This window comes from Ursus maritimus, unplaced genomic scaffold (genome assembly GCF_017311325.1).
Source record: "Ursus maritimus isolate PB19 unplaced genomic scaffold, ASM1731132v1 scaffold_26, whole genome shotgun sequence".
NCBI classification, from domain to species: Eukaryota; Metazoa; Chordata; class Mammalia; order Carnivora; family Ursidae; genus Ursus; species Ursus maritimus.
This window is the reverse complement of record NW_024425119.1, coordinates 41,726,534-41,739,579: the sequence shown is the minus strand read 5'-3', so window position 1 is coordinate 41,739,579 and position 13,046 is coordinate 41,726,534. Positions and strand designations below refer to the sequence as shown.

Here is a 13,046-nt window from a genome sequence, read left to right as displayed (position 1 = left end):
AGGTCATAATAAGATGTATTTCTTTGACAGGCCACTTTTTGCTTCCATTGCCAGCCTGATATTCATGACACCTAATAAATCAGAATAGACTACTCTATTTTAAAAGTGACAACCCTCTAAAAAGGAACCCAGAAAGGCTCCATAGAGTGGACACTCTTGTTTCGTGCATTTATTCATTCTAGATTTTTACTGAGCTGCCCTCCGCAGACCTACAGTACATGGTAGATAATTTTCATAATGCTGACTCCAAGATCTGACGGACTGGCTGATTCATCAAGAAAGGATGAAACTGCATTTTTAAAACTGCTTTGGTTCTAAGCATATCTTATTGTTTTCTGGACTTGCTGGATGTAACAAGATATAAATTCTTCAGACTTTAGTAACATTAACCTTAAACAAAGTTAATAAAAATGCTGTCTAAAGGACCTAGTCAAATCATTAATATTATTTAGTGGTATCTATTTGAAAGCTAAAATAATTTTTAGCTTGGATTAAAAAAATCCACATAAAGAAAAGGTTATCCCCAAACTTAATATTAAGATGGAACAATGATTATTTATATCTTTCTATGTAAAATGAAAATAAACTGTAGCAGTGATACGTGGAGGCAACTTCTATGATGTTAAAATTTGTTCCAGAGTAAGGTATGTTATAGAACATATCTTCAGCTTCAGGAAAGAAATAAATGAAAGAAGACACCGAGAAAAAGAAATTTCAAAGACAATACTTAGGGAACTTCAGAGGGTAAAAAGAGAAAGTCATTATGTCACCTTTTTACATAGGCAAGAGCATTTACCACAGATCCAAATAACTGGTTCCATTGAAAAGTCCTGTGGTAATAATAAGATATTCAGAAAAATCCCCTTAAATTTGTAAATTAAACAGACTTCCAAAAATCGATGGATCAAAGATGAAATCACAAAGGAAATTAGAAAATACTTTGAGGATAATGGAAATGATACACTAAAATTTATGGGATGCAGCTAACACAAAGGCTTGAGAAAATTCTGCAGTGCTAAATGGTTATATTAGAATATAAAAAAGATATAAAATCAATGCTCTAAGCTTTCACCTTGAGAAATTAGAAAAAGATCAAATTAAACTGTGGGTAAGTAAATGAAAGGAAGTAATAAAAATAAGAATGGAGATTAATGAATTAGTAAATGGACAAACAATAGACAGTCAAAAAGGGCAAATATGTTTTAAAAACAGAGTACTAAAATTGATAATTCCCTCGCAAGACTGATCAAGAAAAAAAGACAGAAAACACAAATGGTAATTTTCAGGAAAAGGAATGGGAACATTACTACAAATCCTACAGGCATTATTAGGATAGTAAGAATATACTGTAATTATAAGTTGAACCATCATAAGATGAAAATCTTCTGTACAATATTTGTATTAGAGTATAAGATACAGTATGATAATCAATAAGCCCAAAAATCTAAATGGTCTAACCTAAAAAAAAAGAATATATTGTAAACAACTTCATGTCATTTCACCTTGTATGAAATGGACAAACTTATCAAAACTGATAGAAGAAGAAATAGAAAATCTAAATAGCCCACATTAGAAACTGTAATTTAAAAAAAACCTTGTAAGAAAGAGAAGTCTAGGTCCAGATGGCTGTACCAGTGAATCTATCAAACATTTACGGAAGAAATAATACCGATACCAAATACTAACACCAATTCCTTCAGCAAATAGAGAATAAGGGTATACTTCTCAACCTGTTTTATAAAGTTAACATAACCTGATACTAAACTTGCCAAAAACACAAGAAAAGAAAATCAGAGACCAACATTCTTCATGTTGAACAACGATGTGAAATTCTTAACAAAACATAAGCAAATATATACAAAGATAATACATCATGACCAACAGGGTTTATATGAGGAAAGCTGGTTTCACATTAGGAAAAAAGTCAATGTCATTCATCACTTTAACAGAATAAAGGAGAAAAACCATCTGATTATCTCACAGGTGCAGAAAAAGAACATTTAATAAAATTCAACACTTCTGCATAATAAAGTTTCTTAGCAAGCCAGGAATAGAATGTAGCAGTTTCAATCTGATAAAGAATATCTATGAAAATCTACAGCTAACATTATACTTCTTGATGAAACATTATATCCTCTTCCTCTAATAATGGAAACAAGGAAGAATGTCTGCTTTTATCATTTCTATGCAGTTTTGTATCTCAAGTCCTAGCTAGTGCAATAAAACAAGAAAAATAAGTAAAAGGCATAAAGGTGCAGTTGCTGTTATTCACAGAAAATATTATTATGCATGTAGAAAACCCTATGGAATTTACCAAAAAAAAAAAAAAAAAAAAAAGGACCTAATAGAATCAATATGTTATATTTATCAAGGTGATAAGACACAAGTTCGAAACACAAAAATTAACTGTATTTCTATGTTCTGGCAACAACAAATACTTGAAAATAAAAAATTTAAAAATTATACCTGTTACAACAGTATCAAAAACCACAAATACCAAGGAATAAAACTAAGGAAAGATGGGTAAGACCTCCACTACGAACTATACAACGTTGCTGAAAGAAACTTGAGAAGACTTTAATAAATGAGAACTATACCATATTCACAGATCGAAAGATTCAATATAATTAAGATGTCCATTATTCCCAGCAATCACTATAAGAATTCTAGGCTTTTCTGAAGAAACTGACAGAAAATGATTCTAAAATACATAAGGACATGCAAAGGATCTAGAATAGGAAAATAATTTTTTAAAAAAGATCTGAATAGCAAATTAATCTCTTAAGAGGTTACTTAATAATCTTTAAAATATTTTTTGTTTGGAGGGCTTATGCTATATCATTTCAAGACTGTAAAGTAACAGGGCGCCTGGGTGGCTCAGTCGTCGAGCAGCTGCCTTTGGCTCAGGTCAGGGATCCCAGGGTCCTGGGATTGAGCCCGGTGTCGGGCTCCCTGCTCAGCGGGAAGCCTGCTTCTCCCTCTCCCGTTTCCCTTGCTTGTGTTCCCTCTCTCTCTGTCAAATAAATAAAATCTTTAAAAAAAGACTATAAAGTTACAGTAATTAGACAAATGTAGCATTGGTATAAGCATAGACAAACAGACCAAGGGAACAGAACAGAATCCAGAAACAGACCTACACATGTACATCACTTGATTTTTTTTTTTTTTTAATTTTTTTTTTAAGATTTTATTTATTCGACAGGATAGAGACAGCCAGCTAGAGAGGGAACACAAGCAGGGGGAGTGGGAGAGGAAGAAGCAGGCTCATAGCGGAGGAGCCTGATGTGGGGCTCGATCCCATAACGCCGGGATCACGCCCTGAGCCGAAGGCAGACGCTTAACCGCTGTGCCACCCAGGCGCCCCACATCACTTGATTTTTGACCAAGGTGCCAAGTCAATTCAATGGAGAAAGGAAAGTCTTTTTAACAAATGGTACTGAAAAATTAGATATTCATCCAAGTCAACTCCTATCTAATTTCATACACACAAATTGAGCTGAATCAGAGACCTGAATATAAAACCTAGAACTGTAAAATTTATAGAAGGAAAATAACTTCACAATTTTGGGTAATGGCAAAGATTACTTGGACAGGATGCAAAAAACAACATAAAAGGAAAAAACTGATACATTGGATTTCATCAAAATTAAAAATTTATGTATCTGATAAAGGACTTGTATCCATAACATATAAAAAACAAATCAATAATGGGTAAAAGATTTAAATAAGCAACCAATAAAAGATCTATGAGAAGCCAGTAAGCACATGAAAAGACGCTCATCATCATTAATCAGCAGGGAAATGCAAATTAAAAGCACAGTAAGATACAGTTTATGCTCACTAATGCGCTAAAATCAAAGACTAACATCACCAAATGTTGGCTTGGATATGGAGCAACTGGAACTCTAATACACTGTTGGTAGGAGTGTTAAAAATAATGGTATAACTATCTGGAGAGCTGTTTGGCAGTTACTTATAAACCTGAACATACATTTACCATATGACCCAGGATTTTCATTCTGAGATAATTATCCAATATATATGAAAACATTTATCTACCAAAAGAGTTGCACAAGAAAGCTCTTAGCAAGCTTATTCATACTACTGAAAACTGGAAACAATCTGAATGTCCATCAACAGGAAAGTGGACTAACACATTACAGTGTATTTATACAATGAAGTACCTTATCAATACTCATCAATAACAAGGAAGGAACTATTGAAACAGCAGGAATGTACCTCAAAAAATTCTTGTTGAGTGAAAGAAGCCGAATAAGAAATATGTATCGTATGAGTCCTTGAAAATGAAAGAAAACGAATCTATGGTGATAAATGTCAGAAGAGGTTGCTCAGAGAGGTGAGGGGATTGAGTAGGAAAGGGTACTTTCTGAGAGTCTTGTGGTACAAAGGGGTCTAGGGTACAATTCTCAGCTGGTCCACCAGCTGGAGCTGGACAGCTCCTGCTCTACCACCTTTGTACCCACATCTTCGGTAACTCTTGGGTGAGGGTTGCCCAATGGACTACTGCAATACTGATTATGCAGTAGCATTCTTTTGAAACAGAATATGGAACACAGGGTGTGTATATAATATATATAAAATGTTATCTGTGGTGTGGAAATAAATGAAGATCAGTCAAGTGGGAAAAGCTATTTACTCTGAGCTTGATGAAGGGAGTCAGCCACCATCACATGGGTTTTGCCAGAGACTCAAAGGTAGACAGAGTGGGAAAGCTTTATAGTAGAAAAATGGGAAGGCTTCGGGTGTGCCTTGATTTCAAGGTGGCTGGCACGAGGAAGCTGTAGGTGGGAACGAGAAGCAGGGCATCCTCGGTGATTGATTAGGGGTGCATATTTGGCTTTCTCTGGTGGGTCCTAAGTTGAAAGCAGAAAAAAAAATTAGGAAAACTGTCACCTGGTACTCAAGTCCTACCTATCTGGGGCTGGTTGTTATAGAAGTTATTGTTTAGCTTACTGGATTGTCACCAGAGATAGCAATCTGGCTGCCCGCAGGTCTGACTTACAGCAAGCTGGCTGCCTGGCTTGTTTATCATTGACAAGGGGGTTGGTTTCTTGGGCAGGTTGTGAGTGAAAGTCTTATTTTTATATATGGTCTGGTCATTGTCTGAACACGGAGTCTCTCAGTATTCATCAGATCTGATCGATTAATGGAGAGACAAGGAGCAAACATATATTAGTCACTGTTAACTGCCTAGGATGATATAAACTAAAACTGCTTATAAAGAACATTACTGAAAAGTGCTAAGCACTCAGCGCTAAGATAGTAGTATCCAGAGAAAAATAAATCTGTACTAAAAAAGTCTAATCTGTTAAAACCAGGGCATACAGGAATCCAAGATGGATGTAGTCCTTGAAATCCTTCTTCCCTAGGTGAAGTTTTGAAAGCTGGCACTGAAAGCCCAGGCTATTGTTTCTTTCTTTTCAACGTTTACAACATTGAGATGAAATGCACATAACATAAAATTCACCATTTTAACCGTTTCAAAGTGTGCGATTCAGTGGCTTGTGGTATATTTACAATGTATTCCGGGATATTTTCACCATACCGAAGAAAAACACAGTACCTGTTAGCAGCCAATGCCAATCCTCACCTCTACCTAGCCCCTTGCAACCAATAATCTGTTTTCTGTCTTTACAGAGTTGCCTCTTCTAGACATTTCACATAAATGGAATCATATATTATGTGCACCTTTGTGCCTGGCTTCTTTTGCTGAGCATGCTTTCAAAGTTTATTCATGCTGTAGCACATAGCAATACCTCATTCCCTTTTATGGCTGAATAATATTACATAATAGGGATGTGTCACATTTTATTTAACCATCTCTCCGTTGATGGGCAGTTGGGTTGTTTCCACTTTTTGGCTATTATGAATAATGATTTTATGAATATTCATGTACAAGTTTTTGTGCGAACACCTGTTTTCAGTTCTACCTAGGAGTAGAATTGCTGGATCAAATGGTAACTCTGTGTTTACTTTTTTGAGGAACTGCCACTGTTCTCCAAAGTGGTCGCACCATTTTACATTCCCCATCCGGGCTGATGGCTATTGTTTCTTATGTCAGATTATAGCCAGCCAGAGGGAAGGAAAGCTGGAGTAGACTCTCCGGCGTACAGCAGCATCAGAGGCGCCCTTCCTCCAGAATCTGCTTGGGAGATATGTCTCTGTTATTGGCTCAGCTGCTCAATTCTTTTCACCTGGGGGGGAGGGAGAGGGCTTCTTCCTCCAACCATGCTGAGACCCAAGGACCAGAGGAAAGATCGCATACTCTTTCCCTTCCCCTTCACTATCTCTTCAGGTCATTTTTTATTCCTGTAAGTGGAGGTGTTTATTTCTTTTGTTTGTTTTGTTTTTCTTTGCTGGGGAGGAAAGAGAAGAATTAACAACATTTTAAAGGCAGGAGCTTCTGCCTTTTTAGAATTCAGCCTCTAAGGAGCTTTCATGTAAAACAGAGGAAGCCACTGAGACCCTTAATTACATTCTTTGAAAGTTAAACTCAGTACAAATTTGTTCCGTTTCTCTCAACCCAAAAGCAAAGTTTATTAGGACATTTGGCCACGGACTTCCAACCTCCAACATTGCAGCTGTCCTTCTCAAAGAGATATCCTACAACACCTGCAGGTGGCGGATTTGCCCACATTTCTACAGATCTGCCCAAGGAAGCTCAACTAAATTGCTTTCCCACGGAGATGCATGAATGGAAATTTATCAAGCAGTTACCTTTCTTCGAACTAAAATTTAGAGCATTTCAGAAGTAGCTTTAGAACCTAGCCATTTGTTTCCTGTTCAAACCTTTCTCAAATTTTTGTAGTAATCCGCTTTAAAATAATTGCACAATAATTTCTTCTTCTCAGACAAAGGTTCTTTAGGATTTTAGAAGGAATGCAACCCTCGCCAAGTCAAGCAATTCAGGAGAAATCCTAATGTTTACTTCTCAGAGAAATAAATGGAAATTAGCTTTCTGAACACCAAGAATGGGCCAAATAATATGCTTCATGGTTTATAAATGTTATTACATTTAATCTTTACAACAGCCCTATAGCACAGGTCCTTTTGTCGTTTTTTTGCAGATAAGGAAATGGGCTTAGAGAGGTGACATTAATTTCCCAGGATCACATCAGTAAATAAACTGAAGAACTCGGGCTTCAGAGTTGGTGTAGTGCGCTGGTTACTGGCCGGTGCTCTGGAGTCAGACTGCCTGAGTTCAAGCCCTAACCCTACCACTTACTGTGTGATGTTGGGCAAGTCACTTTATTCTCTATGCCTTGGTTTCCTCCTCAGGGAAATGCACACGAGAGTAATACCTATCAGCTGTGAGCATTAAATGAGATAATGCTTGTTATTCGCCAGCTAGTGCAACAGGGTTTCTGAGTTACTGTCAAGTTTGGATTTGCCAGCAGCACCTGCTTTCTCTATGAGTGAGGAGATTCTCACCTACTTTTCCAGCTTAGAGATGAAGACATGGAACGGTCCCCTCATCCTCTGCTTCAGCAAAAAGCAAAAATGAAAATTCCTAAACTATTGAAAAATAATCACCAATCATAACAGTAATTAATGAACAGGTGAAATAGTTTCTGGTGGAACTCTAATGAGGTGATGTCTGGATATCTTTTTTTCCACAGAGAATATTAGATTTTTTTCTTCTTTTTTTTTTCAGATTTATTTGAGAGAGAAAGAGTGCGCGCACAAGCAGGGAGAGGGGCAGAGGGAGAGGGAGAGAAGCAGACTCCCTGCTGAGCGTGGAGCCCAATGTGGGTCTTGATCTCAGCATCCTGAGATCATGACCTAAACTGAAATCAAGAGTCAGATGCCTAACCGATCAACTGAGCCACCCAGGCGCCCTGAGAATATTCTATTTCTTGACTTGAGTCTCAGGAAAAAATACAGATGTGGCATAGCTTCAGCATCAATACTGTGTGAGACCAGCTTGTGGGCCTCAGCAGCTCCTACTCAACTCCACAGAGCATGAGCATACGATGGAAGCACTCTAGTGGTTCAGGTGACGGCAAGTGAATCCACTGGAGACACATCCCAAGTGTTTTGAATTGCTACATCCCAGCCTAAAGCAGTATTCGCTGCTCTTCTGGCCTGGGCTGCATATAACATTAGTAATCTATTGCCTCCTCCTAAGATAAATGATAAATGTTTTTCCCACTTCCCAAAGAAGCTAATATTCAAACAGCCAGGAAGGTCTCTTTATCATCAGGAAGACCCTGGTTCAAGCTCCATTTCCACAAGTCACTAAGGCTCTGAACCTCACCTGTTAAGAGGATAAAATCACCTACTGAACACAATGGATTTGTGTTCGGTATATACAAGAAATTAAATGAGATCATGCATATAAAGTGCTTAGCATAACTATAGCAAGAACCCAATATATGGTGGCTATAATTATTATGTCTGTTGTAGAAAACTGTAAATAACAGAAAAGCGTAAGGAAGAAAAAAAGTCACTTATAATTTCCCCTCCCAAAGCCAACTACTGTTAACTTCTAGTCGGTCATCCTTTTCTGCGTGTAGTTTGTCTTTCTACAGATCTGGTATCACACCACACAAACTCTATGCAGTCTGGGTTTGTTCTGTTTTGTCTTTTTGGCCTATTAATATAACTTACATATATTGCCACACCATTAATAGCTAGAAAGTGCTTCTTTATGGCTTCTAATGAAATAGCTTTTCCTAGTTATGAAGCCTTTGGGAATGAAATAGCCCCGCCTACCTCATTTCCTGCCACTCTGGGATCTGCCCTCCTGGCCTTGGGAATCCTCAAATCTGTCACCATCATTGCTTGGGACCACTGCGATGAATCCTCTAAGCGCTTATAGGCGTTGAGTGTGCAGGCCCCCCGAAACCCAAAGGCAGCACTCCGTAGGCTACACGGTAAGGCGGTGCAGACAGCCTTACTTCCACAGCCATCTGCTCAACTGCCTCTCAAATTTTTTCCCCCACACATTATAACAGAAGCTGCAGAAAAACCCAAAAACAAAACCTGCAAACGTGCTCATCTGCCTTCAGCTGAAGTTCAATCTCCTCCTTCCTGGATACCTTTTAATACCTTCTTTGCAAAGAAGAAGCAAGATCTATTATTTGGCTGAAGTATTTAAAAAACCAGCCAGAATATCAAAATTTGATTTGGTTCTTAATATTTGAGTTGCCTACACTGTGCTGACCCACCCCTCATACTCTATTGATATCATCTCCTGCTTTTCCAGAGAATATAACTGTCTAATTATGGAGCCTAAATATTTACCTCTACATGTAGAATTAGGGACAATCAAAAATTATATTTAAAATAGAGATAATCATCTATAACATTTATTTTGCCCAACTATCTGGTTGTGGGGGGGATTTTGGAACCACTGTTTGTTATTATTACGGGTATTATAGTTGATATTAAAGAAACAGTTTTCCAGGAGAAAAACGGCCATGTGACTAAACAGAGAAGGCATTAAAATTCACTGAGAGAAGATTGACTTTTCCCTAAGACTGGCTCTATCAACAATGAGCTGCGTGACCTCAAGGAGCCCAAATTTTCTGAGCCCTACTTCCCCATCTCAAAAACAGGGATAATGCTCTCCACTTGGTCAGCCTTACAGAAATTCTTATTCAGAGCAAGTTAAATAATGAATGTAAAAGTAACCTGTAGCTTGTAAAACGCTAAACAAACACATGTGTGCGTGTGTATGGGGTATTTTGCTATTAAATAAAAAGGCAGGAGAGAAAAGACAATGTCAAACACATCCTAACTGCACTTTGAATTTTTATCTGTACAGTCAACAACTGTCCTGAAATGTTAAAAACAGATCATTGTGAATAAGTCCATCCTTGACTGTCCAGTTTTCCTCCACACATGCATCATGCTAATTAGAGGACCGGCTGTCTTCGTGCTGTGTTAGAGGAAACTGAAGTGTTAGAACAAAACGGACTGGCATGCTATCTCAAGGAGCTTATGCCAGCTACGGAAGGACTGAGGGAAGTTAAGGGTTAGAGGTACGGAGGATTAGGATCGCTGAGGTTACAAGAATTTGAAACGAGAAAAAAAAGGTATAAACAGCTTAGAATTTAAAGGAATGTTAAGAGATGGCTTTTCCCAAAGAGGGGAGCCATTATCCAAACCCCTAGACAAGTGATTTTATGAAGCTATTATATGCAGCTCCTCCAGAGCCTGACATTTGATTACATTTAAAATTCATCTTTCGCTTCCCTTTTCCTTCCTCCCCCATACACCATGTGTTCTTGCCCCAACCTCCCACTTTTCCCTCCTTCGATTTATTTCCATTTCAATCCCTTTTGAATGTCTAGCTCCAGTTCTGCACTGGCTTCCCTAACCTCTCTTTGCCTGGCTCTCCCTGGTGCACAGCTCCCACCCGTAGCACCAGGTATCCACGTTCCTCTTTGGAAAAATCACACCTCATTCTTACAGAGGAGACTTGGAAAATTATTGAGCTGTATTGTTGTTGTTATTGTTGTCGTTAACAGAAAGATAAGAGCTTTAAATTCCAGGCTGTTTCCCTATGAGGAGAGGACGTGGGAGGGAGAGAAGCAATGGTAGTTCCAAACCGGCTCAGACTTGGTCATTGGTGGTGGCAGGATGCCATTCTCATTCCATCCGGGCGTGGCCAGAGGCATTCAGTCAAAGCAGGTGGGGAGAGGGAAACAGGTAGGCTGATAAAGACTTGCAAAGATGGACAGAAAGAAAAAGAGGTAAAATAAAGCAAAGAGATGATGGGGTAGGGCAGTAGAAACAAGGAAGAAGGTGCGGTGGGGGGAAGAGAGCAGGGATTAAAGTGAAAGGGAAACCAAGGAGGGGCTGAAGAGAGGAACAGAAACAAACCAGGAGGGAGAAGACAGAAGGGATCGGGGTGGTGGGGACGAGACGTGAGAGTAGGGGACAGAGCGTGGGAGCCAGAGGCCGGCCGGAGAGGAGAGAGGAGGGCGCGGGAGAGACTGCCATGCCTAGCCTCGGTCTATGTGTTTACTTCCTTACACTGTCATCGGTAGCTGCCTTATCTATTTTCACCTCTGGCAGGAGCCGCCCGCCGATGTGGGAGCCAGGGCCGCCGATGAGGGACACCACGCCGTTGCAGTCGACGGTGCTGTTGCGCTTGACGCTGCGCCGCAGGCTGGGGAAGATGCGCGACGAGCGGCTGCCCTGGCTGTAGCCGCTGTAGCCGCTGTAGCTGCTGCGGCGCTCGCGGGCCCGGATCGGGATGAAGAGCGAGTCCCGGCGGCCCTCGCTCTCCTCCACCGTGCTGTGCTCGTCGTCCGCGAACTCGTTCTCCGAGCCCGGGTCGCGGAACCGCCCGGGGCCCCTGAAGCTGAAGATGCTGCTTTTGCTGTTGTGCCGGGAGAGGAACGGGGAGCCCGGGATGCTGAGCAGTGACTGCAGGGGCAGGGAGACAGAGAAGGACAGAGAGACAGGCATGAGACTCGAGGCGGACCCCACACAGGCTGCGCAGTCTGTGTGCCTCCCCTTCCTGGCCCCCGCCTTGCATTTCTTGCATCAGAACACAAGTATTCCCAGAAAGCACTTCTGGATGTTGGGTTCGTAGTACTACTCAGCACCCATCAGCACTCACTTCTTGCCCCATAGCCTTGGGATGCATCGGTCTTTGACCAGCTGACCATACAAAAATTCTCCTCACTGTTCACCCATGCACTGCAACGATGCTTTTACCTCGAGCTCTATGTAGCTAACCCACCAGGAAACACATCGGTGTGTCTATTTCTCATTACCATGAGGTCACATGAAGTGTGCCTTTCATTTACTCAAGATAGACTCATGCCACACTTGGCAAAAAGGAGAGAAGGTTGAAGTGTTCTATCACTTGCTAATTCTCTCGATGAGTACATGCCCTGGAGGTAAGTCCTATGCCAACAGCGGTCTTAAAGTATTTTTTGTTCAGTTGAATATCATGTATGGTCCCTCCTATTCCATTTTAAAGTCAACATTTTTTAAATCAAAAGTTTATTTTTTTAAAAAAAGATTTTATTTAAGAGAGAGTGCACAGCAAGACAGAAAGAGAGAGAGAGCATGAGGAGGGGTGGGAGGAAGGGTAGGGAGAGGGTGAAGCGGCCTCCCCACTGAGCAGGGAGCAGGGAGCCTGATTTGAGCTAGGTCCTAGGACCCTGGGATGATGCCCTGAGCCGAAGGCTGATGCTTAATGGACTAAGCCACCCAGGCGCCCCCATCAAAAGTTTAAATATTTGTAAATTACATAATTCCCAGTACCATTTATTTATTTATTTATTTAGGTTCCACGTGCAGTGTGGAGCCCAACTCTGGGCTTGAACTAACAACCCTGAGATCAAGACCCGAGCTGAGATCAAGAGTCAGACACTTAACCAACTGAGCCACCCAGGTGCTCCCTGCACTGACATTTTATTATTATTATTATTATTATTATTATTTAGATTTTATTTATTTGAGAGAGCAAGCAAGAGAGAGCATGAGCAGAGTGAGGGGCAGAGGCAGAAGCAGACTCCCCGCTGAACAGGGAGCCCAATGAGGGTTTCAGTCTCACTTCCGGGACTCCAGGATCATGGCCTGAGCAGAAGGCAGACACTCAAGGGACTGAGCCACCCAGGCGCCCCTGCACTGACATGTTAAAATAAAACTTTTATTTATCACTTACAAATTTTTTCTCATTTCTTTTTCTCTTTCAACTCATATTTCCAATTCCACATTCCCTAGAGAATTGTATGCTAATGTATATTTTTATGCTTTACTGTATTTTACTGATCACTTTTGATCAACAATTTTCTTCAACAAAAAGTTATAAATAAACTGTACTTAAAATTTAAAAAAATTTCCTGTGACCATGAGTCTCTAAGAATTTTTAAAAATTCTCTTGGATTGATTTTTTATTATAATTCTTATTAATAAAATTGATCAAGATATACACATATAGTATCCATTTATAAGCAATTCTAAGCTTAAAAAGAAAATTTTATTATTATTATTTAAGATTATATTTATATAATTAATATATATTATATTATTTAAGATTTTATTTATTTATTTGACAG

General features: G+C 39.7%; 1 protein-coding gene across 9 annotated transcripts in view; it reads right to left on the bottom strand.

The window, feature by feature from the left end:
- The window catches only part of SCN8A (sodium voltage-gated channel alpha subunit 8), a 115,788-nt gene that overhangs the window by 49,783 nt on the left and 52,959 nt on the right, over positions 1-13,046 (bottom strand). For 4 of the 9 annotated variants that reach the window (XM_040642473.1, XM_040642477.1, XM_040642472.1 and 1 more), the window contains exon 11: positions 11,038-11,400. In XM_040642473.1, the coding sequence (XP_040498407.1) occupies positions 11,038-11,400 (363 nt within the window). Of the gene's footprint in view, positions 1-5,656; positions 5,665-7,745; positions 7,749-11,004; positions 11,401-13,046 lie in introns of all 9 variants that reach the window. The other 5 variants (XM_040642476.1, XM_040642474.1, XM_040642480.1 and 2 more) reach the window with 3 other exon arrangements.